Raw genomic sequence first — 27,001 nt, 5'->3', positions numbered from 1 at the left:
TAAATGTATTAAAAATAAAAATAGAAATATCTTATTTACATAAGTATTCAGACCCTTTGCTATGATACTCGAAATTGAGCTCAGGTTCATCCTGTTTTCATTGATCATCCTTAAGCTGTTTCTACAACTTGATTGGAGTCCATCTGTGGCAAATTCAATTGATTGGACATGATTTGGAAAAGCTCACACCTGTCTATATAAGGTCCCACTGTTGACAGTGCATGTCAGAGCAAAAACCAAGCCTTAAGGTCAAAGGAATTGTCTGTAGCCTCCAAGACAGGATTGTATCAAGGCACAGATCTGAGGAAAGGTACCAAAACATTTCATCAGCATTGAAGGTCCCCAAGAACACAGTGCCCTCATTCTTAAATGGAAGAAGTTTGGAACCACCAAGACTCTTCCTAGAGCTGGCTGTCCAGCCAAACAGAGACATTGGGGGAGAAGGCCTTTGTCAGGGAGGTGACCAAGAACCCGAAGGTCACTCTGACAGAGCTCTAGAGTTCCTCTGTGGAGATGGGAAAACCTTCCAGATGTGCAACCATCTATGCAGCACTCCACCAATCAGGCCTTTATGGTTGAGTGGCAGAACGGAAGCCGCCCCTCAGTAAAAGGCACATGAGGAATCTGCCATGTCCCTACGGTGAAGCATGGTGGTGGCAGCATCATGTTTTTCAGCAGCAGGGACTAGGAGACTAGTCAGGACCGAAGCAAAGATGAACGAAGCAAAGTACAGAGAGATCCTTGATGAAAACCTGCTACAGACCGCTCAGGACCTCAGACTGAGGCGAAGGTTCACCTTCAACCCTAAGCACACAGCCAAGACAACACAGGAGTGGCTTCGGGACAAGTCTCAATGTCCTTGAGTGGCCCAGCCAGAGCCTGGAGTTGAACCCGATGGAACATCTCTGGAGAGACCTGAAAATAGCTGTGCAGCGAGAATGAGTATGTAACCTAACAGTGTGGATAAAGTCGAAGGGTTCTGCATAATTTCAGACACTTTTATAAAAGGGATTCTGCCTTCAGTATGAGTCATGATCCCAGTATGAAGTAACAGTCTTGGATATGTGAAAGTATTGAAATACAAAGCAACAAACACTTTTAGGGGTTCTGAGAAGTCCTTTCTGCCCCTTGCCACTATCTGCGATGCTGCCCCAGGGTGTGCCGGAAAGAAAGGTAGAGAGGGAAGGTGATTTCTGAGGAAAAGGGAAAATTGTTCAGATCCAAACGGAGCCCGGATGTGTGCTTCCTTTGGACCTCCTTCCTCAAATATCGGGCCGGAAACATCTGCCTTTTCCTTACACACACACAATAGACACCCCTGCCCCATTCACACACACACACATGCACAGGAAGTGGATCGTGTCAGTGAGAATGAGATGTCCTCCCTGGAGGCAAGGTTCACATGGGGAGAGAGGCTTCGGAAGTCTCCAGAATGCTGATGCTGTAGAACTGTATAGCTGTATAGGGATATTCGTCTTAGCCTCAGGGACCTGTCCTGTGTGTGTGTATGGCTGTACTGCTATATAGCTGGATAGCAAAATATATCCTATCCCCAGGGATCTGTCATATGTAGCTGAGATGAACGCAAAGCCGTAAGGCCTCAGTGCAGAACAATACTGAACTGCAGGGGTGGGCTACTCAACTTTAGTTTCCCAGGGCTGCAGTGTCCACAAGTTGTCAAACTTAAAATATGTTATACTCAGCAACTTATTCAGCTGAGGAAACCAAGCATATGGTACATATACTGTTGACATCTACTGTATAGAATAGTATTTGAATCATTCAATTACAGTGCCACAATGATGCAACACCAGCAGACTGCTGCCTCGGATGTGTGGACAGCACATGACAGCATATCAACAACGTGGCCTTATGGCACATGTATACCAACACATATGTCCCATCTCCCTCCCCAGGTCCCCAAGCTGTTATCCATGGAGCCTAGAAAGGGCTCTCGTTCTGGGGGAACCAGGGTTACCATCAAGGGGGAGCACCTGGACACTGGCTCCCAGATCAGAGTCAAGGTCAATGGTACCCAGGAATGCACCATCCTCACGTGAGTCTTGCTGTGGGATTCAGTACATTGCCATCACTGTTGAACTTGCATATGTTGCTGTGCAGAATCTGATGGCTTTGTAGTGTTATTCTAAAGGAGACAATCCAGTTGAGTTGTTTAATTATATCATGTGTGAGGTATTGTTATTTTTTCAGCTGATGCATTTGTTGTATTTTCAGAGGCTGTTTTTGTTCTTTGATATATTTGTTATGGAAGCTCTTAGTGTGTCGTTTTATCATGCTGATTGTGTGGTATTTTTCTGTCCTTGTGCATCCCTGTGTGTCTTCGTCCTTGTGCATGTGTGTGTGTTCCAGGCTAACTGAAGACACCATTGAGTGCACCATGCCTGCGGCCCTGCACACACACACTGAGGCAGTGTCGGTGTGTGTGGAGTTTGAATACATACCCTGTCAGCGCTCTGAGCTCCTCACCCAGTACATTTACGAGAAGAACCCCAGCATCAGCTTCATCAAACCCAGACAGAGCTACCTCAGGTACAAAGACATTTCGATGCACTGTGTATGTGCCGGGCAGTGGTTTGGCGATACATTTATCAAACACACTGTTCCATTGATTATGCAGTATCTCATACATACAGTAGAAAACTGAACAGTCAGTGTCCTGCATTGTTCCATTGATCAATCTAGCATTCCATAGATTCTATTTATCCAGTGTTCTGTTGACAACAGAGTATGACAGCATATAGAAAATATGATTTCAGTCATTCTAATGCTCTTGTAGTTCCGTTCTACCACAGTCACTCTCTTGGAGGGTTTGCCTGGTATCCCATCCAGCCACAGAGATGACATACTTAATGTTAATGTCTTCCTGATCTATGCTCTGTAGCTTCTCCACAGGGTTTGCATGTGCATGCGTGCGTACATGGGTGTGTGTGTGTTGGTTTGAAATGACACCCCATGTGTGAGACAGACCTATGAGGGAGGGCATGGTGGGTCGGATTGGCTTGTGTGCCGACTCTGACTGTGTGTGTGTGTTGGTTTGAAATGACACCCCATGTGTGAGACAGACCTATGAGGGAGGGCATGGTGGGTCGGATTGGTTTGTGTGCTGACTCTGACTGTGTGTAGTGTGTTGGTTTGCACTGTCTCTGATCCTATGGTTATGTGCATGTGAGTTTGTGCCTTCCGTCTCTGGCCAGAGTGGTTGTTTGGGTGTGTCTCTGTGTTCTATGTTTTTAACAGTGTGTGGTTGTGTTCCAGTGGCGGTCGGACCATCACAGTGACAGGGCAGGGTTTTGACCTGGTTCAGAGCGTCACTATGGAGGTGCTAGACATCGGACAGGCGGTAAGTAACAACAAGGAACATCTCGAGTGTGAATAGATAAACTCCTGAAGTAGCTAACATCTTAGATGAAAAACTTGAAGAATGGACTCCTGCACAGTGTGTACACTTTGAGGTGATGAAGGTTTTTTCTCTCATCCTCCTGGTCCCTCTCTAGGCCTGTAAGGTGCAGCCTCCCTCCATGATTACATGCTCCTCCCCCACCTCTAGCCAATCTCAGCAGGCCACGGTAGAGTTCTTCCTGAATGGAGTCCTCTACACAGGAGATAGCCCGGTCTTTTACGGCCCAGGCCAGGAGGAAGAGGAGGAGCCTCACGGAGGTCACTTCCTGTTGGAGTACGTGGAGGACCCTCAATTCTTCACCGCCAACAAGGAGAAGCTGATCAAGCACCACCCTGGGGAGCCACTCACACTCATCATCAACGTATGTGACAGCCCAGCACACTAATGGGAGAGGGTGGGAGTGGGGAGTTTTGTAAGTGACAGTTTAGTCCACCAAATGGGAGAGGATGGAGCAGGATGAGAACTGAAAGGCCCATTGACCAGGGAGATTCGTGCACTTGTTCTAGGAACTGTCCAGTCCTGTCAATCTGACTTCATTCTGAAAATAGCAATCATCGCTCACTGTCTTTGTATTCATACTTTAAAAAGATAAAAGATTGTATAATTCTGAAACCTGGGGTGCGTTAAGTTGTGGCTGGGCTGTTCAGAAAGAATGGGATTACAGTACCACCACCTCTTAGCAGATAACTCAGTCAGACATCTTTGTGTGAGGTCCTGTCTGTATTCTAGCCGACCTAAGCTACTGCCCCATAAACGACTACCTCATATATGAGAGAGGAGTGAGGGTCTTAATGCTAACAGTCATTAAAAACTGCTGGATCTCCACTGGTGCTGGTACAGACAGGATGAGACACAGACAGGGAAGTTACAGGGAAGTCTCTTTCTGCCCCTCTCGCTCTCTTTCTCTCCTCTGTGCGTATGTGTGTGTAAAGCTGGGGCCCTTACAGGAATTTCTGCCTCAGCCCTGTCTACTTGGGTGATGTAGGGGCAAGGGGGTACTCAATGTTGCTTCTTGTTTCCATTACGAAGGTGGATTCCACTTTGGGTGGACCAGGCTGGATGTTTGTGGGCTTATCCAGGTTCAGATAATGTTGGATGGAGTAGAACGTGTTTCTTTGATGGGGATTGTTGTTTGGTTAGATCCTATATTAAGGACATCTGTTGGAATGTGGGTGGGTTTTGTTTGCTTTCATCCTGTTTTGGTCCTTGGAATTCATTGTTTCATGGATGTGTTTTGTCTGAGTGTGCGTGTGTGTGTGTGTGTGTGTGTGTGTGTGTGTGTGTGTGTGTGTGTGTGTGTGTGTGTGTGTGTGTGTGTGTGTGTGTGTGTGTGTGTGTGTGTGTGTGTGTGTGTGTGTGTGTGTGTGTGTGTGTGTGTGTGTGTGTTTGAGGAAGTGTTTGTTGACAGAGACCCAGGGGGTGGCATCCTGCAGAGGGGACAGGACAGTACATGGTCCTGAGGGTGTAATCACAGAGAGGAAACACACTGGGGATAAACATACAACCTCTCCTCACACAGCAGTCTCCACTGGTGGGTGGGTGGGTGCATGTCCACGTGTGAGCGCGCATGGAGGGGACCAGTGCTCCTACAGTGCATTGATGAAGGAGTGGCTGGGGTTTAGATGGACAGTGTCCGTCATGACAGTCAGTGGGTTAGTCAGTTTGGAGAAAGTGTTCTCTCCATGTCTACTGTGTGATTATTTAAGATGAACTCTCGCCCTGTGTATGAGGAATGTTTTGAGACTGAATGAGTTTGGTTCTGGACTACTCAGTGGGTGTGTTTATGTGTGTGTGTGTTTATGTGTGTGCCTGTGCTTGTGTGTCAGCTGTGCCTATCCAAGACAGACCATGGTGTCCCTAGAGCTCTGACTGACAGACGTCTGTTTTTGCTTGGGTCTGGCACAGAAAGGACCGAGCAATCTGGAACTGGCGCCGGAGGAATACTCAGTAATGATTGGCTCCTATCCCTGTGACATCAGCTTCCATAACGACCAGCTGTTCCACTGCAGCATCAATGGCTCGCTGGGCTCCAGTGAAGGAGAACTGCCTGTCACCGTAAGTACAACTGCATTATATTTTAAGGCTACTACTTTGGACCACTTTATTATCAATGTTTTGAAACAGTGTCCAGTTTGGTATAACTACCAACTTAACTATGCCTCGATGATCTGGCTGAGAGCAGAGGGACGAGCAGGATGACAGGCCACTCTTGGTCAGGGGAAAGGGTGTAACAGTAAATGAATCAAAGAGTAAACCAATCTGATATCTGTTCATCTGTTATCTGCTCATCTTTTGTCTGTCTGTCCATCCCAATCACACGTGTAGGGGGACACAGGCACGCAAGCATGTGCGTAAGCCTGCATGCAAGAGTCAACACACACACTCTGGGCTTCAGCTGAAATTACACTTTATCTGAAAGGACAGTAGGACTTGCCCATATGGTTTTTGTTTTGTCTAAGAAGTCTCTCTTTATAATAGAAGGGCTCAACCAACTAAACCCTGCCTTGCTCTGATAGACTCTCTCTCTCTCTCTCTTGTTTTACTCTCTCTCTCTTTATACTCTCTCCCCCCACTGTCTTGTCTGTTGCACATTTCAGTTTTGAGAGGGCTTATTAGGGAAAATAAAGCCGAGAGCAGTGGATTAGAATGGCCATGTTTGTTTGTCTGTCTGTCTGTCAGTCTATGTCCCCTCACAGACAGTCAGTGAGGCGTGAGTCACAGAAAGAGAGAGAGGGAGGGAGGAATGGAGTGTAGGAGGGGAAAAACTCTCTCAGGATGTCCATAAATAAACACATGCAATTAGCAGACAAACACAGAGGGCAGGGGTCCAACAAGATGTCAAAACACTAACGGTTGGGCTGCCCTCATACCTCGTGTGTGTTTAGATATTTGTGTGTGTACCTGTGTGTGTGTGTGTGTGTGTGTGTGTGTGTGTGTGTGTGTGTGTGTGTGTGTGTGTGTGTGTGTGTGTGTGTGTGTGTGTGTGTGTGTGTGTGTGTGTGTGTGTGTGTGTGTGTGTGTGTGTGTGTGTGTGTGTGTGTGTGTGTGTGTACGCTAGCTCCCCCCAGTTTAAAAGGTATGCAAATGCTTAGCTTCTGGCCATTAAAACAACCTCTATGATTTATTCAGAGACTTTTCAGTGGCATACTAGTACCTACTTTTACCCTTTTTTCCCTTGGCTCAGAAGTGAAGCTTAGCCTCTGTATGGGGGAGCTGTGTGTGAGGGGTTGTGTGGGCTGCTGTACCCCAAACCAAATATGAACACAGAACAATGGCATTTCTTTCCAACACTCTTTCTTGCTTTGTTTTCATGGTTTGGAGAAAGAGAGAGACCAGTCGTACCCCTCCTCAGTCCAAGAATAGAAGGATATGGGGAATAGGACCTTGAAGCAGACATACTGAATTTTGTCAACAAGGTTGCGCTAGGGAATTGGGTTGGACAACCAGAAAGCAGAAGTGAAATTCATCTCTCCAGTCACATCTGTTTACCCTGAACTGGTTGACTAATACCATCACACACATTCCAGTGTGTGTGTGTCATGTTAGCCTGAATGTGTATTTGTTTGATTGTGTGTGTCAATGTGAGATTTTGTGCATTTCTATACCTCAGAACATATGTTTGCATTCGTATGTTGAAACAGGCCTGCTAAACACTGTTCTCTCCCCTGAATCCTCTTTCCTCCTATCTCACCCTTTCTTTCAACCTCTCTCCTTTCTTTACTCTTTCTCCCCCTCTCTCCCTCCCTAGGTGCAGGTGGGTAACTTCCAGAGGATCATAGCCAAGGTGCAGCTGGGTGCTAGTGAGCTGGCCATTGTGGTGTCCATCGTGGTGTGCTGCGTCCTGCTGCTGCTGTGCACTGTGGGTAAGTGTCTGGGCTGGTGACGTTGCCGGGAATGATGGATGTCTGGGCTGCCTGGCGACGGATGCTCCAGATGTGAGGGAGATAAAAGGATCTCTGGAGTTAGGGTCTCTCTCCCCCAGTCTACACAACACAAAGACACCACTGTTACCACTGCCCCTAGTGTGTGTGTGTGTGTGTGTGTGTGTGTGTGTGTGTGTGTGTGTGTGTGTGTGTGTGTGTGTGTGTGTGTGTGTGTGTGTGTGTGTGTGTGTGTGTGTGTGTGTGTGTGTGTGTGTGTGTGTGTGTGTGTGTGTGTGTGTGAGAATGTTTGTTCTCACGTAGTTGTATGTATGTGTGTCTTTTTTAATGTGTTTGTGTGTGTGTCTTCGACAAGTGTGTTTTTATTTCTCTCCAGAAGCTGTTTATGTATGGAGCTTTTACAAATTGAGTATGTCCTGATTCATTACAACATGTCAACATGTGATAACAGGATATGGCTTCAAAGACATCTATTTATTGACTCTTGTCTCTTTCTGTGTGTTTCTCTCCCACATACTTTCCCTCATTCCCTTTTGTCCCTCCTTCTCTCTGGCCCTTTTCATCTCTCACTCCATCTCCCTTGCCCTCTCTTGCACACACACACAGCTCTGGTGGTATACTGTACTAAGAGCCGGAGGGCGGAGCGCTACTGGCAGAAGACTCTGCTGCAGATGGAGGAGATGGAGTCCCAGATCAGAGAGGAGATCCGCAAAGGTTCAGAACCACACACACACACTTGCACTCTCTTGTACTGGCAGAAAGGCTGGAGTTTCTGTGTGATTCGTAATGCTACCAGCAGGTCTCCCTACACTCAGATGTTATTTAAGCTCCATTGAAGTCTCACTCATGTTCTCTGATGTTCCTGGGCCAAGGCTACATGTGGGAAAACAGAAAACATGGACCTTCACTTAGGGATAGGGCTTTTATGTGTGTGCGCTTACGTATGTGTGTGTCTGTGCAGATATGTGGTGGCAGCAGTTGAAAGATGTGTGCATAGTTAGCGTGACTCATAAAACACACAGACTGAGTAGTGATCACTCACACACAAACATTGTGGTCACACACTGCTTCAGATGTGTCTACTCTGAAGGGGCAAAGTGGTAGGAGTGTGAGAGGAAAGTCGAGAGGAGGGGGGTCACTGTGGGCCAGTTTGAAGGCCACAGAATGTCTGAGCGACCAGATTTATAGGACAGATAGATAAAGATGGATAAAGAAAGAAAGAGAAATGGAGAGGGGGAGAGGAAGAAATAGGGTCAGGAGTCAGGGACATGTTTCTGTGTGGAGAGGTGTGGGAGGAGGATGAGGGAAAGAAGAGGAGGGTAGGTTTGTTAGAGGACACAGATGTGTGGGTGAGAGTGTCAGGGGTGGGGGACAGGTTTGAGAAGGGAGTAAAGAGATTGGCATATTGCAGGGACAATTTAATTAGGCAAGTCAGTTAAAAACAAATTCTTATTTACAATGAAGGCCTACTGGGGAACAGTGGGTTAACTGCCTTGTTCAGGGGCAGAACAACCAATGTTTACCTCGTCAGCTCAGGGATTTGATCCAGCAGTCTTTCGGCTACTGGCCCAACGCTCTAACCACTAGGCTACCTGCCGCCCTAAAATCAGATCACACGTGTCAAACACATTCCACAGAGGGCCGAGTGTGTTTCATGTACTTGATTAATGAATTAAGGTCACTAATTATTAATGAACTCCCCACACCTGGTTGTCTAGGGCTTAATTAAAAGGAAAAAACAAAAACCTGCAGATACTAGACTCTCCATGGAATGAGTTTGACACCCCTATCTAGATGAATGATAATAGTTTGGTATGTGTGGGAGTGATAAGGTTTGTGACTGAAGAGCATTGGAATTTGGCTGTAGAGTCATTCATTGATGGTCAGGCCTGACCAAAGGACTATTTGTCAGAGGATGTATTATCCCGAAGGGAAATGCTAAGAGGGAGTTTTGGCCTGACACACACACACAGATACACACACAGAATGTCTCCATGGTGATTATTGTATAAAACGTAAACAAACTTCTCATCCTGAGGAAGGAAGAGCTTGTCCATAAAGAGAACTCCCATGTCCAATAACGAGACAACACAGCCCCTCCATGTCTCATAACAGCTTGTAATGACAGAACATAATCCACTCATTGCAGAACCTATGAGACCCATGTGTTTAGATATGTTGATACGGTTCTTGTGGGTTTTACTGCTAGCACACATGGTTCTGATAGGAGACTCTCAGATTGAATCTGGCAGCTCTGATTGTGTTTTGTAAATATTTCCCTGCATGCTGTGCTGGACTGCAAATGCTGGCACGGTCATGTGACACCAGAATATGCTAATGTAGTTAAACCTGGGTTCTGGGATATTCTAGAATGTTCTAGAACTAGGTAGAGACATATGCATGGTTCTGGGCCTGTGCTCTGGAATAAAAGACAGAGTCGTCTGAAGTGTTCTCGACTAAATTACCTGTGAATGATGGTGAGATGTTGTCCTCTAACCCTGTGGTGTCCCTCCAGGCTTTGCAGAGCTGCAGACAGATATGACAGACCTGACTAAGGAGCTGAACAGTAGCCAGGGAATCCCCTTCCTGGAGTACAAACAGTTTGTCACACGCACTTTCTTCCCCAAGGTGAGTCAGTCACACACACACACAGACACACACACACACACACCGACCTTCTTCCCCCAAGGTGGGTATCACCTTACTACAACCATTAGAGAGAGATTTTTGATCAGAAACCATTTACATTGAATAGTTCTTCCGTCCCAAAACTTTTCAAGCGTGGTGTGGTTTTAGTTACTAGCGAAGAACATATATTTGTTACAGGTAAGTGTTTTCTCCTTTCTGGTGTGCTATCCATCTGTTTTTCCACAGACAGAACAGTGTGTTTCATGTTTAAACATGATGTTTCAAGGAGACAGAACATTGCTGGGCACTCACACAAGAGAACTTTCCCTACTTATGTAAACACACTGCTGCACACAGCACACATTCTTCTACTCACCCATACTTACACTTTTGTATGCACATACACGCTTTAGTACAACCTAACAATGGCAAGGAGCTTAGCTTATAGAGCACGTGTCAAACTCATTCCATGGAGGGCCGAGTGTCTGCGGGTTTTCGCTTGTCCCTTGTACTTGATTGATGAATTAAGGTCACTAATTAATAAGGAACTCCCCTCACCTGGTGGTCTAGGGCTTAATTGAAAGGACAATCCAAAAACTGTCAGACACTGGGCCCTCTATGGAATTAATTTGACACCCCTAGGTTAGAGTGTTGGGCCAGTAACCAAAATGTCGCTAGTTTGAATCCCCGAGCTGATCTGTCAATGTACCCTCATTGCGAGCTCACAGAACAGGGCTCCGGGCAGCCGAGCGGAAATGGAGGAAAACTCGCCTCCCTGCGGACCTGGCATCCTTTCACCCCCTCCTCTCTACATTTACCTCCTCTGTCTCTGCTGCTAAAGCCACTTTCTACCACTCTAAATTCCAAGCATCTGCCTCTAACCCTAGGAAGCTCTTTGCCACCTTCTCCTCCCTCCTGAATCCTCCTCCCCCTCCCCCCCTCCTCCCTCTCTGCAGATGACTTTGTCAACCATTTTGAAAAGAAGGTCGACGACATCCGATCCTCGTTTGCTAAGTCAAACGACACCGCTTGTTCTGCTCACACTGCCCTACCCTGTGCTCTGACCTCTTTCTCCCCTTTCTCTCCAGATGAAATCTCGCGTCTTGTGACGGCCGGCCGCCCAACAACCTGCCCGCTTGACCCTATCCCCTCCTCTCTTCTCCAGACCATTTCCGGAGACCTTCTCCCTTACCTCACCTCGCTCATCAACTCATCCCTGACCGCTGGCTACGTCCCTTCCGACTTCAAGAGAGCGAGAGTTGCACCCCTTCTGAAAAAACCTACACTCGATCCCTCCGATGTCAACAACTACAGACCAGTATCCCTTCTTTCTTTTCTCTCCAAAACTCTTGAACGTGCCGTCCTTGGCCAGCTCTCCCGCTATCTCTCTCAGAATGACCTTCTTGATCCAAATCAGTCAGGTTTCAAGACTAGTCATTCAACTGAGACTGCTCTTCACTGTATCACGGAGGCGCTCCGCACTGCTAAAGCTAACTCTCTCTCCTCTGCTCTCATCCTTCTAGACCTATCGGCTGCCTTCGATACTGTGAACCATCAGATCCTCCTCTCCACCCTCTCCGAGTTGGGCATCTCCGGCGCGGATCACGCTTGGATTGCGTCCTACCTGACAGGTCGCTCCTACCAGGTGGCGTGGCGAGAATCTGTCTCCTCACCACGCGCTCTCACCACTGGTGTCCCCCAGGGCTCTGTTCTAGGCCCTCTCCTATTCTCGCTATACACCAAGTCACTTGGCTCTGTCATAACCTCACATGGTCTCTCCTATCATTGCTATGCAGACGACACACAATTAATCTTCTCCTTTCCCCCTTCTGATGACCAGGTGGCAAATCGCATCTCTGCATGTCTGGCAGACATATCAGTATGGATGACGGATCACCACCTCAAGCTGAACCTCGGCAAGACGGAGCTGCTCTTCCTCCCGGGGAAGGACTGCCCGTTCCATGATCTCGCCATCACGGTTGACAACTCCATTGTGTCCTCCTCCCAGAGCGCTAAGAACCTTGGCGTGATCCTGGACAACACCCTGTCGTTCTCAACTAACATCAAGGCGGTGGCCCGCTCCTGTAGGTTCATGCTCTACAACATCCGCAGAGTACGACCCTGCCTCACACAGGAAGCGGCGCAGGTCCTAATCCAGGCACTTGTCATCTCCCGTCTGGATTACTGCAACTCGCTGTTGGCTGGGCTCCCTGCCTGTGCCATTAAACCCCTACAACTCATCCAGAACGCCGCAGCCCGTCTGGTGTTCAACCTTCCCAAGTTCTCTCACGTCACCCCGCTCCTCCGCTCTCTCCACTGGCTTCCAGTTGAAGCTCGCATCCGCTACAAGACCAGGGTGCTTGCCTACGGAGCTGTGAGGGGAACGGCACCTCAGTACCTCCAGGCTCTGATCAGGCGCTACACCCAAACAAGGGCACTGCGTTCATCCACCTCTGGCCTGCTCGCCTCCCTACCACTGAGGAAGTACAGTTCCCGCTCAGCCCAGTCAAAACTGTTCGCTGCACTGGCCCCCCAATGGTGGAACAAACTCCCTCACGACGCCAGGACAGCGGAGTCAATCACCACCTTCCGGAGACACCTGAAACCCCACCTCTTTAAGGAATACCTAGGATAGGATAAAGTAATCCTTCTCACCCCCCTTAAAAGATTTAGATGCACTATTGTAAAGTGGCTGTTCCACTGGATGTCATAAGGTGAATGCACCAATTTGTAAGTCGCTCTAGATAAGAGCGTCTGCTAAATGACTTAAATGTAAATGTAAATGTACCCTTGAGCAAGGCACTTAACCCTAATTGCTCAGGGTCGCCGTTGATAGTGGTAGACGATGGCCGTGACCGTGTGACATGTGTGAAATAGGAGAAATATAAGCACCCACTCTATTGTTATTGTACTTTTGTTACAATGTACTTACTCCAACATCGCCACACACACAAGCACACACTGTCCGCACACTCTGATTCTGTCTCTCTGTGTGTTTATTTCAGATGTGTTCAGACTATGAGAGGAGTCTGGTCCAGCCCGTCTATGAGAACAACGCCCTCGGTCCACGAGCCCTCCCTGAGACACACCCCCTTCTGCAGGACTGGCAGGTAAAGAGTTAACCCCCTGAAGTGTTCCACTATCCATTCTGCTCTCCTCTACCTCCAATGCCTCTGCTTCACAACTGGGTCACACTGATTATTACGTCTCCACGGTGAGGCTGTTGATTAGGAGTAACTATAGAAGGAAACCACGTGTGTGTGTGTGTGTGTGTGTGTGTGTGTGTGTGTGTGTGTGTGTGTGTGTGTGTGTGTGTGTGTGTGTGTGTGTGTGTGTGTGTGTGTGTGTGTGTGTGTGTGTGTGTGTGTGTGTGTGTGTGTGTGTGTGTGTGTGTGTGTGTGTGTGTGTACATTGCATTTTAATTCCCATTCAGCAGCTGCCAGTCCTTATGATTCTGGCAGTTCTCATGTTGTCAAACACTACCCCAGCCCACCCAGACACTGGCAGGTTGTTGACACACTTCCCACCATCTCCCTGACAATGGCACCACACACATTCTACTGTAACCATGTAGACAGCCATCTCTGGTTGTGTGTGTGAGAAAGCGAGAGATCTACTATTGCATCACTGCATGGTTTTGGGTCAACAGCCTGGGGAGCCTGTCTAAGAGTGATAAAGTGTTTCAGATCCTTCCTGTGTTTTCCAGGCCACAGCGTCCAAATCTTACATTGGCCATTTATCACCGCTCTCCTGTCACTGTGAAAATAGGAGCATATTGCTGCAGTCCAGGGGGAAGACTTTATCAGAGCACTGCTTAGATGCACCGTTAGATAGGATATCATCTCATTAACTAGGCTGAGAGTGTGAGAGAGCTGGTGAAAGCTCAGAGGTAGAAACTGCATAATGACTTTTAGTGATCATACCCTGATCAAATTAAGTTATGAGGTGGATTTGGGTTAGGGAGGAGACTGACTGAACAGGTTGGTTCAATACACATACTGTAACTCCCTCTTGTCTCTCTCCTCATTCTCTTTGTCTCTCCAGCCCTCTAACACAGCCAAGCCTAACATGGAAGAGGGCATAACTCTCTTCTCCACTCTTCTCAACAACAAGCACTTCCTGGTTACCTTCGTCCACGCACTGGAGCAACAGAAGGACTTTGCCGTACGCGACAGGTAACCATGAAAATCATGACAACCATGCACACTTCAAACCCAAAACACTGTTACTGCATAAGGCCCCGATTCCAACCCAAGTTAAACATGCAAAAATGGAACGGCATTCCCTTTTTATGCATTTCTCTCTATGCGTATTCTGACCTTGAACTTAAGCATGAGAATAGCACGCTATTCACCCACTATTCGTTCAGGGTAGAGATCTAAGAAATGAAGGTGTGGCAGAGGTGTGTCTACAGATAAGCGGTTTACTGACCTTGACTTAATTCCCTCATAATTCCGTTTTACATGCCAGGAAACCATGAATAAGGTGGAGCGAACCTGCCGGTTTCAAGTGGAAAAAGCATCTACTTTATTTTTTCCATAGAAACAACAGCAGTCTCCATGCACTGTATGTCATGTTCGTCATAACGAGGAGACCATGGTGCAGCGAGACCAAGAATACATTCTTCTTTTATTCTACGAAGAACACTAAACAAACTAACAAAACAACAAAAACGACCGTGAACCGTGAGTGCTGCCAGGCAACTACACATAGACAATAACCCACAAAACCAAAATGGCAAATGGCAACCTAAATAGGATCCCCAATCAGAGACAACGATAAACAGCTGCCTCTGATTGGGCACCAATTCAGGCCACCATAGACCTACATTACCTAGACATACAAAAACCCCATGGATATACAAAACCCCCTTAGATATACAAAAACCTTAAACAGGACAAAAACACACATACCCACCCTCGTCACACCCTGACCTGAACAAAATAATACATAAAACATAGATAACTAATGTCATGGCGTGAAAAACTCCCTAGAAAGGCCAAAACCTAGGAAGAAACCTAGAGAGGAACCAGGCTATGTGGGGTGGCCAGTCCTCATCTGGCTGTGCCGGGTGGAGATTATAACAGAACCTGGTCAAGATGTTCAAATGTTCATAAATGACCAGCATGGTCGAATAATAAGGCAGAACAGTTGTAACTGGAGCAGCAGCACGGTCAGGTGGGCTGGGGACTGCAAGGAGTCATCATGTCGTCCACGCACTGGGTGGTACTAGGGCTCAGGTACTAGGGTACTAGGGCTAGGGCTCAGGTCCTCTGAGAGAGAGAAAGAAAGAGAGAATTAGAGAGAGCATATGTGGGGTGGCCAGTCCTCTTCTGGCTGTGCCGGGTGGAGATTATAACAGAACCTGGTCAAGATGTTCAAATGTTCATAAATGACCAGCATGGTCGAATAATAAGGCAGAACAGTTGTAACTGGAGCAGCAGCACGGTCAGGTGGGCTGGGGACTGCAAGGAGTCATCATGTCGTCCACGCACTGGGTGGTACTAGGGCTCAGGTACTAGGGTACTAGGGCTAGGGCTCAGGTCCTCTGAGAGAGAGAAAGAAAGAGAGAATTAGAGAGAGCATATGTGGGGTGGCCAGTCCTCTTCTGGCTGTGCCGGGTGGAGATTATAACAGAACATGGCCAAGATGTTCAAATGTTCATAAATTACCAGCATGGTCGAATAATAATGAGGCAGAACAGTTGAAACTGGAGCAGCAGCACGGCCAGGTGTACTGGGGACAGCAAGGAGTCATCATGTCAGGTAGTCCTGGGGCATGGTCCAAGGGCTCAGGTCCTCCGAGAGAGAGAAAGAAAGAGAGAAGGGGAAAATTAGAGAACGCACACTTAGATTCACACAAGACACCGAATAGGACAGGAGAAGTACTCCAGATATAACAAACTGACCCTATCCCCCCCCGACACATAAACTACTGCAGCATAAATACTGGAGGCTGAGACAGGAGGGGTCAGGAGACACTGTGGCCCCATCCGTGGACACCCCCGGACAGGGCCAAACAGGAAGGATATAACCCCACCCCACAAGCACAGCCCCCACACCACTAGAGGGATATCTTCAACCACCAACTTACCATCCTGAGACAAGGCTGAGTATAGCTCACAAAGATCTCCGCCATGGCACAACCCAAGGGGGGGTGCCAACCCAGACAGAATGACCATATCAGTGAATCAACCCACTCAGGTGACGCACCCCTTCCAGGGACGGCATGAGAGAGCCCCAGTAAGCCAGTGACTCAGCCCCTGTAATAGGGTTAGAGGCAGAGAATCCCAGTGGAAAGAGGGGAACCGGCCAGGCAGAGACAGCAAGGGCGGTTCGTTGCTCCAGAGCCTTTCCGTTCACCTTCCCACTCCTGGGCCAGACTACACTCAATCATATGACCCACTGAAGAGATGAGTCTTCAGTAAAGACTTAAAGGTTGAGACCGAGTTTGCGTCTCTGACATGGGTAGGCAGACCGTTCCATAAAAATTTAGCTCTATAGGAGAAAGCCCTGCCTCCAGCTGTTTGCTTAGAAATTCTAGGGACAATTAGGAGGCCTGCGTCTTGTGACCATAGCGTACGTGTAGATATGTACGGCAGGACCAAATCAGAGAGATAGGTAGGAGCAAGCCCATGTAATGCTTTGTAGGTTAGCAGTAAAACCTTGAAATCAGCCCTTGCTTTGACAGGAAGTGTCATGCAGGTGAATGAGGACCCAAAAGCGACTTGGCGAAAACAGAGTCTTTAATCCAGTAAAGTAATACTACAAACATAAGACATAATTCCACTCGTAATGACGAGAACAGACTGGAGACTCGATCAAGAACTGCAGGTTGCCTCGGGAAGGCACTTGAACCTAGCAGACTCAGACACCTGCTCTCCACGCAGCATCTGAGGGAAACACGACACGACAGGGCGATACACAGACACAGCACGGTGAACAATAGACAAGGATCCGACAGGGCAGGAACGGAAAACAAGGAGAGAAATAGGGACTCTAATCAGGGGAAAAGATAAGGAACAGGTGTGGGAAGACTAAATGATTGATTAGGGGAATAGGAACAGCTGGGAGCAGGAACGGAATGATAGAGAGAAGAGAGAGAGGAAGGGAGAGAGAAAAAGGGGAACGAACCTAAAAAGACCAGCAGGGGGAAAATGAACAGAAGGAAAAGCAGAATGACAAGACAATCTAAGACAAAACATGACAGTACCCCCCCACTCACCGAGCGCCTCCTGGCGCTCTCGAGGAGGAACACTGGCGGCAACGGAGGAAATCATAGATCAAACGGTCCAGCACGTCCCGAGAAAGAACCCAACTCCTCTCCTCAGGACCGTAACGAAAAACGATAAAAAGGGAAACTAGGGTACTACTCTAAAAAGAAAATGAGACACGGGTAGAGAACTGAAAACTTTAGAGCAAACAGGACCAAACAGGCCAGGAGAGTAACAACTAGGGACAGACTGAGACACAGCAAGGGCAGGAACAAGAACAGGAGAGATGCGATGGCAGGGAACAGACTGAGACCCAGCAAGACCAGGAGCAGAAGCAGAAAAATACGCACAAGGGTGGACCCCATCGTCAGTATCAGAGCGCTGGGACAGAATGGCTCCCACGCCCACCCCCGACGCGTCAACCTCAACAATAAACTGTTTAGTGACGTCAGGTGCTACAAGGATAGGAGCGGATGCAAAACGCTTCTTAAAGAGATCAGAACAACAATCATACGACCGGTGAGGAGGAAGGGAGTTGGTTCTGGACCGACTGAAGACCGTGCGCAGACCATGATATTCCTCCGGCACTCCTGTCAAATCACCAGGTTCCTCCTGAGAAGAGGGGACAGAACAAACAGGAGAAATAGCAGACATTAAACACTTCACATGACAAGAAACGTTCCAGGAAAGGATAGAATTACTAGACCAATCAAAAGAAGGATTATGACACACTAGCCAGGGATGACCCAAAACAACAGGTGTAAAAGGTGAACAAAAAATCAAAAAGAAATGGTCTCACTATGGTTACCAGATACAGTGAGGGTTAAAGGTAGTGTTTCACATAATATACTGGGGAGAGGACTACCATCCAAGGCAAACATGACCGTGGGCTCCCCTAACTGTCTGAGAGGAATGTCATGTTCCCGCGCCCAGGCTTCGTCCATAAAACAGCCCTCTGCCCCAGAGTCTATTAATGCACTGCAGGAAGCTGCCGATCCGGTCCAGCGTAGATGGACCGGTAAAGTAGTACATGTACTTGACGGAGAGGACCGTCTAGTAGCGCTTATCAGTCGCCCTCCGCTTACTGATGAGCTCTGGCCTTTAACTGGACATGAAATGACAAAATGACCAGCGGAACCGCAATAGAGACAGAGGCGGTTGGTGATTCTCCGTTCCCTCTCCTTAGTCGAGATGCGAATACCCCCAGCTGCATGGGCTCAACACCTGAGTCAGTGGGGAAAGACGGTAGTGTCGGAGAGAGGGGAGACACAGTTAACGCGAGCTCTCTTCTATGAGCTCGGTGACGAAGATCTACCCGTCGTTCAATGCGAATAGCGAGTTCAATCAAAGAATCCACGCTGGATGGAACCTCCCGAGAGAGAATCTCATCCTTAACCTTAGCGTGGAGTCCCTCCAGAAAACGAGCGAGCAACGCCTGCTCGTTCCAGTTACTGGAGGCAGCAAGAGTGCGAAACTCTATAGAGTAATCCGTTATGGATCGATTACCTTGACATAGGGAAGACAGGGACCAGGAAGCTTCTTTCCCAAAAACTGAGCGATCAAAAACCCTTATCATCTCCTCTTTAAAGTTCAGATAATTGTTAGTACACTCAGCGCTTGCCTCCCAGATAGCTGTGCCCCACTGCCGAGCCCGACCAGTAAGGAGTGATATGACGTAGGCAATCCGAGCTCTCTCTTGAGTATGTGTTGGGTTGGAGAGAGAACACGATATCACACTGGGTGAGAAAGGAGCGGCACTCAGTGGGCTGCCCAGAATAACAAGGTGGGTTATTAACCCTAGGTTCCGGAGGCTCGGAAGAACCGGAAGTAGCTGGTGACACGAGACGAAGACTCTGATACTGTCTTGAGAGGTCGGAGACCTGAGCGGCCAGGGTCTCAACGGCATGCCGAGCGGCAGACAATTCCTGCTCGTGTCTGCCGAGCATCGCTCCCTGGAACTCGAGAGTAGAGTAGAGAGAATCCATAGTCGCTGGGTCCATTCTTGGTCGGATCCTTCTGTCATGCAGGTGAATGAGGACCCAAAAGCGACTTGGCGAAAACAGAGTCTTTAATCCAGTAAAGTAATACTACAAACATAAGACATAATTCCACTCGTAATGACGAGAACAGACTGGAGACTCGATCAAGAACTGCAGGTTGCCTCGGGAAGGCACTTGAACCTAGCAGACTCAGACACCTGCTCTCCACGCAGCATCTGAGGGAAACACGACACGACAGGGCGATACACAGACACAGCACGGTGAACAATAGACAAGGATCCGACAGGGCAGGAACGGAAAACAAGGAGAGAAATAGGGACTCTAATCAGGGGAAAAGATAAGGAACAGGTGTGGGAAGACTAAATGATTGATTAGGGGAATAGGAACAGCTGGGAGCAGGAACGGAACGATAGAGAGAAGAGAGAGAGGAAGGGAGAGAGAAAAAGGGGAACGAACCTAAAAAGACCAGCAGGGGGAAAATGAACAGAAGGAAAAGCAGAATGACAAGACAATCTAAGACAAAACATGACAGGAAGCCAGTGTAGAGAAGCTAGCACTGGAGTAATATGATCACATTTTTTGGTTCTAGTCAGGATTCTAGCAGCCGTATTTAGCACTAACTGAAGTTTATTTAGTGCTTTATCCGGGTAGCCGGAAAGTAGAGCATTGCAGTAGTTTAACCTAGAAGTGACAAAAGCATGGATACATTTTTCTGCATAATTTTTGGACAGAAAGTTTCTGACTTTTGCAATGTTACGTAGATGGAAAAACGCTGTCCTTGAAATGGTCTTGATATGTTCTTCAAAAGAGAGATCAGGGTCCAGAGTAATGCCGAGGTCCTTCACAGTTTTATTTGAGACGACTGTACAACCATTAAGATTAATTGTCAGATTCAACAGAAGATCTCTTTGTTTCTTGGGACCTAGAACAAGCATCTCTGTTTTGTCCGAGTTTAAAAGTAGAACGTTTGCAGCCATCCACTTCCTTATGTCTGAAACACATGCTTCTCGCAAGGGCAATTTTGGGGCTTCACCATGTTTCATTGAAATGTACAGCTGTGTGTCATCCGCATTGCAGTGAAAGTTAACATTATGTTTTCGAATAACATCCCCAAGAGGTAAAAATATATAGTGAAAACAATAGTGGTCCTAAAACGGAACCTTGAGGAACACCAAAATTTACAGTTGATTTGTCAGAGGACAAACCATTCACAGAGACAAACTGATATCTTTCCGACAGATAAGATCTAAACCAGGCCAGAACTTTATGGCAAACGCGCCATAACGAGGAGAACACACATAGCAGGTAAATCTGGAGCCTGGTGCACACTTTACAATAACTGGACCATTGTCAAACACTTTGCGTAAGAAAGGCGTAATTTCCTAAGTCGGAATCGGACCCTAACTAATGATCCTATGTATCCACCTCTTCCCAGTTCAAAGTGTTTATGTGTAGAATATGACAGCTCCATACAACACCTCAGCATATCTGTGTAAAAACAATGTTGTTCTGAAGGCTCTTCAAAGAACTGGGATATTCCCGAGTCCCACCCTTAGCATAGTTGCCAACAACCGGATGCATCCAATTGTCAGGGATATCTTCAACCTAGCTTCCTTTTCTGCTGAAAACTGGATTTAGGAACTCAGGCATTTCTTTTACTCCTGCTACATTAGCCTACCTGAGACCAAACCACTTCCCACCCTCTCCAGGCTAAGCAACACAGCAGCTATAATATTTCCCCTACCTGGTCTCCTGGATGAAAGGCTCTTTGTTATGGAAATCACCTCATAAATAAAGCGGAGCCAGTTCAGAAGGAAACCCCAGTGTGGTGGCACCAGCTGATATTACACCAAATGTATTGACACTCTACTTACATGCGGTCTATTGAAGTTGACCAGTTCTACACATGCTTCCTCAATGCCAGATGTCACATGCACACATGCGCTGGTGTCTCTTGCTAATGCCAATACTATGCATGGTTATCTTTTCTAATAAATGGTTAAATGTACAAGTGGTATTTCCTTTCTGAACTACATAACTCTGTGTGTTCTCAGGTGCGGGGAGTAAATCCTCTTGCATGAATTCGGTATGTCTCTGTACTCTGTTCTCATACACATTTTGGTGTTTTTATTTTGTCTCTCTTTCCTCAGGTGCAGCCTGGCGTCCTTGCTCACTATCGCCCTCCATGGTAAACTGGAATACTACACCAGCATTATGAAGGATCTGCTGGTGGACCTGATTGACGCCTCGGCCGCCAAGAACCCCAAGCTGATGCTGCGACGCACAGAGTCTGTGGTGGAGAAGATGCTCACCAACTGGATGTCTATCTGCATGTACAGCTACCTCAAGGTGTGGGAAGGATGGCGGGATAAAATGCGAGACTCACCTTGACCTTTTTATCAAATCATGAGGATCCACTGTCAATGTAGTGAGAATGTTACTGAGAAACATCATCCCTCAGTTCTCAAAGCTGTCTGTTACGTTTTTAACATGTTACTGTGATGTTTTCTTCAGGAGACAGTGGGCGAGCCCTTCTTCCTGCTACTGTGTGCCATCAAGCAGCAGATCAACAAGGGTTCTATAGACGCCATCACAGGGAAGGCCCGGTACACCCTCAACGAGGAGTGGCTGCTCAGAGAGAACATCGAGGCCAAGCCACAGGTCAGTCACAACACCGCAATGCTGATTTCATATAATGACCACTGATTGGTTAATAAAAAATCTAAAAGTCTTGCTGTATGCATGTATCATGTGTCAATCATTCACCTCTATATAATCCTGTTTATAATGTCCTAATTAAATAGTGACCTACCCTGCCTACTCTAATGTCCTCCCTCTCTTTGTGTCCAGAACATCAACGTCTCGTTCCAGGGCTGTGGGATGGACTCTCTGGCCGTGAGGGTGATGAACACAGACACCATCTGCCAGGTGAAGGATAAGATTCTAGATGCCTTCTATAAGAACCTGCCCTTCTCGCAGTGGCCCCAGGCAGAGGACGTAGACCTGGGTGAGAGAACTGTATTTTATTCTCCTTCCTTTATTTAGATTCATTGAGAAATACATTTTTGAAAGGGACCCCTGATCAACTCTTGCTTTGTAGCACAACTGACATGAAGCTTATACAATAGATGGCCAAATGCATTTGAACATTTATAACATCATTGTCCCTTTCCTCGTCCCTCTCTCCCTTTCTCGTCCCTCTCTGCTGTGCTGTAGAATGGTTTGCGTCTGGTAGTAACAGCAGGATCCTCCAGGACCTGGATAACACTTCAGTGATGGAGGATGGCAGGAAGAAACTCAACACAGTCACGCATTACCAGGCAAGGCTCTGCTCCCACAACACACACACCAACTCACCTGTGCCTGCGTGAGTGGATGCATAAGTGAGGTTGTGCGTGGTGTGTGTCCCCTGTGTCTGTGTGTTTTCCCTGACATTAACACACTCACAGCAAGGGTGGAAGTAACAGAGGTGAGGGTGAGAAGTCACTGTAAATGTTGACTGCCCAAAGAGTGCCACATTCTATTTATCTGTGTTTGCATACAGATGGGTGTCGATACAGTATGTGTGTGTGGTGCTCCTCTGTGACTGTGTGTTTGTTTATGTCGTCATACACATGTTGTATGTTTTTGTGTGATTTCTGTTTTTATTTGTATCTGTCATTGTCTGTGGTGGGTATTTGTGTGTTTGTCTTGGTGTAAAAAAAATAATTGGAGGTCTTGGCATTTTCTAGTGTCTTGTCATGTTTGTAATGTGTCAGATAATTCTGTGTGTCTGAGTGTATTTGTGTGTGTAAACAGTCGGGCAGTGACCTATAACCTTTGCCCTGTTACCAGTGCTGTTACGTGCTCTGTTAAGTTAGTGCTGAGTTGTGAAGGCAGTGAGGCACAGTGTGTACTAACAGTCTCGGTTCACTGGCAAGGCTGTTCAATCCATTTCCTTGTGTTGACTTTAATGAGCCCAGCGAGCCCCCCTAGAGCCCCCCTGGAACCCTCCTGGAGCCCCCCTGGAGCCACCCTGCCACTTCAGACTCACACACACACCCGAACACACACACATACCCTGAGGCAGCAGATAATGATCCAATTCTCGTGCTCCCCCTCTCACCCCTGTCCCTGTGACCTCTGAACCCTCCCACAGATCCCAGAGGGGGCGTCATTCGCCATGAGCATGAAAGACAAGAGAGACAACACCCTGGGGAGAGGTAGGTCACACACACACACTCTCTGTCACCTTGTCACACACTCCTACATGCTCAGAAAAATATAAACTTTATTATGATAAAACCACACACACTCACTTCATCCTGAGCATATTACACACACTCACACATCAAACCACCGACATACATACATTTCCCGCCATAAAACACGCTGTAGCAGTCTTGCTTAATCAATCACACACGGATGCACGCACACACACACAGTACATCAATCAATAAATCAATCAGATGTATTTATGAAGCCCTTTTTACATCAGCTGATATCTCAAATTGCTGTACAGAAACCCAGCCTAAAACCCCAAACAGCAAGCAATGCAGATGTAGAAGCACGGTGGCTAGGAAAAACTCCCTAGAAAGGGAACAGAACATGGCCAAGATGTTCATACATGACCAGCAGGAAATAATAATAATAATCACAGTGATTGTAGAGGGTGCAACAGGTCAGCACCTCAGCAGTAAATGTCAGTTGGCTTTTCATAGTCGATCATTCAGAGTTAGAGACAGCAGGTGCGATAGAGCGAGCGAGTCGAAAACAGCAGGTCTGGGACAGGTAGCACATCCGGTGAACTGGTCAGGGTTCCATAGCCGCAGGCAGAACAGTTTAAACTGGAGCAGCAGCACGACCAGGTGGACTGGAGACAGCAAGGAGTCATCAGGCCAGGTAGTCCTGAGGCATGGTCCTAGGGCTCAGGTCATCAGAGAGAGAGAGAATTAAAGGGAGCATACTTAAATTCACACAGGACACCGGATAAGACCGGAGAAATACTCCAGATATAACAGACTGACCCTAGCCCCCCAACACATGAACTATTGCAGCATAATTATTGGAAGCTGAGACAGGAGGGGTCGGGAGACACTGTGGCCCCGTCGGACTATACCCCCGGACAGGGCCAACCAGACATTTAGACCTTTCTACAGCATGGTTGAAGTCCAGTAGCCATAAGCATGAACAGATATCTAGCCCCAGATGAAACAGGAGGGGGAGTGTTCCCTGTACCAGATGATTCTCTACTGTGACGTCAACATTTGGGAGGGTCTGCTAACCTCACCCAGGACAGATCTTAGTTCTGACAGACCCGCTCTGTCCACCCTAATGATTAGGGCCTCTCCTCTCAGTCATATGTGAAGTGAAGTAATATGCCATTTAAACCCTGGCAGTAAACCCTGGCTAATGTAAAACACATTTACCCCTTTCTGTGATCACCTCAGAGGGTCTGGACTGGGACCGGGGCCTAAACCTATCTGCCAGACAAAGCTAGGCCTGGAGTAATGAGAGCACAGTCACCATGGGGGGGGGGGGGGGGGGGTTGTGTGTGTGTGTGCCTGAGCTTTGTAAACTCATTAGACTGGCTCCAGCACCAATCACAAACTCTGTCTGTTTCTCTTCAGCTTTTCTCCCTCGTTCTTTCACTCATAATCTTCCTTTTTTTCACTCAGCTCCCAATCCACCTGAATCGTTGGCTCTTAAATACTCTCTCTTTTCCTTTTTACTGTCTTTCACTCGCCTTCCCTCCTCCAATCTTCTTTTTTTCAAACTTCCTCTTTCCCGCTCTCTCTCTCTCCTCTGATTTCTCTCTCTCTCCTCTGATTTCTGATTGTTTTGTTCTGTTTTTTTCTCTCCCTCTGCAGCCAAAGACTTGGACACAGAGAAATATGTCCATTTGGTAAGTACAGACACACTCACTCACACACACACATGGACAGAGAGCTTTCTCATTCACCCCTATTGACCCCGTTCCTTCTGTTATCGGCCCCATTGGTCTCAGAGAGAGCTCATCTTAACTCAGACAGACACAGTGAAGGCCTGAGCAATACATCTGACTCCATACTTTCGTAAGAGTTTGAGTGTGCGTGTGCTTGTAGAAAAGCTGGAGCAAGGACATGACAGCGCTAACAGCACATTAGAAAACTCAGATATGACTTTGGGTTTGACATGAGTTCTTATTTCAGTCATTTTTAGTGTGCAGTTGTTTGTTGTAGGACTTCATATTATGGTGTGCTGGCCTGGACTGGGGCTTGTTGACAGGCTCAGTAGAGGACAAACGCCAATGTCTTTCTGCCCCAGCTCCATAGCCCTGTCCTAGCTAAGACCTGTAGGAGCATGTCACATGATACTGGTACTGCGTAAGACTTTTCCAGACTTTTCCAACTTGCAGTATTTCATAAAGTGACATCATGTTAGTCATACCTCATAAATCCCCACTGTGATTCCTGGGTCGTATTCATGAGGCGAGAATAAGAGAAACCTTTTGAAATGGAAGACGTATTAACTGAACCTTTCCAAAAATAACACAAAAAATTATAATTTAATCTCTCTGTCAAAAGTTAGTCACACCTACAGTACAGTAGATTCCCGTTTAGAATGAGGTAATTTCCCATGGTGCTGAATGGATGTTTTTGTACCCTGACCTCTAATCTCTGCCCCCTGCCCATCTAGGTCCTGCCTCATGATGAGCTGTTTGAGAATAAGAAGTCCCACAGACAGAGTCACCGTAAGAAGGTCCTCCCTGAGATCTACCTGACACGCCTCCTCTCCACCAAGGTCAGAAAATAAAGAATACATGACAGCCATCTTGAACGATTTGCATTCTACAATGCTGTGACAGAAAGCAGTGCCAGCCTAGTTTGGGTCTGTTACTGCTTCAGCTCGCCAACTCCTTATCATGTCCAATCGTGAGCCTAAACAGTTTGGCATGACAATCAGAGTAAACCAGAGGCATCACTCCTTAATCATTATGAATCATCCCATTACCAGTTCTATTTACAGTGACATCATCCTGGAATTCCAAACAATCCATCTTGATCCCAGTTCTGGTTCTGTGTCTGATCCCATCTGTGTTGTGATTCCGTAGGGAACATTGCAGAAGTTCCTGGACGACCTTTTCCAGGCCATCCTCAGTATTCCTGCAGAACGTCCCCCACTGGCCATCAAATACTTCTTTGACTTCCTGGAGGAGCAGGCGGACAAGAGGGGCATCACCGACCCCGACACCCTGCACATCTGGAAGACCAACAGGTAGGGGAACTAGATACATCGGATCGTCTACTCATCAATTCTATAGTAATAATAATATAATATAATAATAATAATAATAATAATAATATAGTACATCTAATGCTAAATGTTTTCTGAAGCTCACAGAATGTTTTCCCATCTCCTTAGTTTACCTTTGCGTTTCTGGGTGAACATCCTGAAGAACCCTCAGTTTGTGTTTGACATTGACAAGACGGATCACATGGACGCATGTCTGTCTGTCATCGCCCAGGCCTTCATAGACGCCTGCTCCATTTCAGACCTGCAGCTGGGCAAGGTGAGACACAAAAACACTTCACACATGCATTGCACACACTTTTATGGTACATGTGATACAGTACACTACACATGTAATACAGTACACATAAACATGCATACACACATAAACATATTCACTGCTAGGTAAACACACACTCATAGGCAAGGTTACATATCAACAGTCGCTTAGGGCCCCCGGCCGCTAGCGCCCCCCCCCTCAGTTCTTTGGAACTCAGTCGGGGTCTCAACTTACTGTTGAGAGTTATAATAGTAGAATATATAAGTTGTAAATTGTAAATTTGGTTGTGTATCAGCAGATTTTCTCTTTTTTTGACAGTCACTCAAT

General features: G+C 47.1%; 1 protein-coding gene across 1 annotated transcript in view; it reads left to right on the top strand.

Annotated features, from left to right (window-relative positions):
* Nucleotides 1-27,001, top strand: part of LOC124031648 (plexin-D1-like) — a 128,575-nt gene that overhangs the window by 90,787 nt on the left and 10,787 nt on the right. Inside the window, exons 15-33 of the mRNA XM_046343145.1 lie at nt 1,917-2,056; nt 2,371-2,550; nt 3,277-3,361; nt 3,516-3,782; nt 5,327-5,476; nt 7,170-7,284; nt 7,909-8,016; nt 9,818-9,930; nt 12,936-13,040; nt 13,975-14,105; nt 21,294-21,492; nt 21,658-21,804; nt 21,994-22,150; nt 22,360-22,463; nt 23,282-23,345; nt 24,993-25,027; nt 25,801-25,905; nt 26,216-26,379; nt 26,527-26,674. Of these exons, the coding sequence (XP_046199101.1) occupies nt 1,917-2,056; nt 2,371-2,550; nt 3,277-3,361; nt 3,516-3,782; nt 5,327-5,476; nt 7,170-7,284; nt 7,909-8,016; nt 9,818-9,930; nt 12,936-13,040; nt 13,975-14,105; nt 21,294-21,492; nt 21,658-21,804; nt 21,994-22,150; nt 22,360-22,463; nt 23,282-23,345; nt 24,993-25,027; nt 25,801-25,905; nt 26,216-26,379; nt 26,527-26,674 (2,517 nt within the window). The remainder of the gene's footprint in view (nt 1-1,916; nt 2,057-2,370; nt 2,551-3,276; nt 3,362-3,515; nt 3,783-5,326; nt 5,477-7,169; nt 7,285-7,908; nt 8,017-9,817; nt 9,931-12,935; nt 13,041-13,974; nt 14,106-21,293; nt 21,493-21,657; nt 21,805-21,993; nt 22,151-22,359; nt 22,464-23,281; nt 23,346-24,992; nt 25,028-25,800; nt 25,906-26,215; nt 26,380-26,526; nt 26,675-27,001) is intronic.

Source organism: Oncorhynchus gorbuscha, linkage group LG03, assembly GCF_021184085.1.
Source record: "Oncorhynchus gorbuscha isolate QuinsamMale2020 ecotype Even-year linkage group LG03, OgorEven_v1.0, whole genome shotgun sequence".
Taxonomy (NCBI): Eukaryota; Metazoa; Chordata; class Actinopteri; order Salmoniformes; family Salmonidae; genus Oncorhynchus; species Oncorhynchus gorbuscha.
The sequence above is the reverse complement of the archived record's forward strand: the minus strand, read 5'-3'. Positions and strand labels throughout refer to the sequence as shown.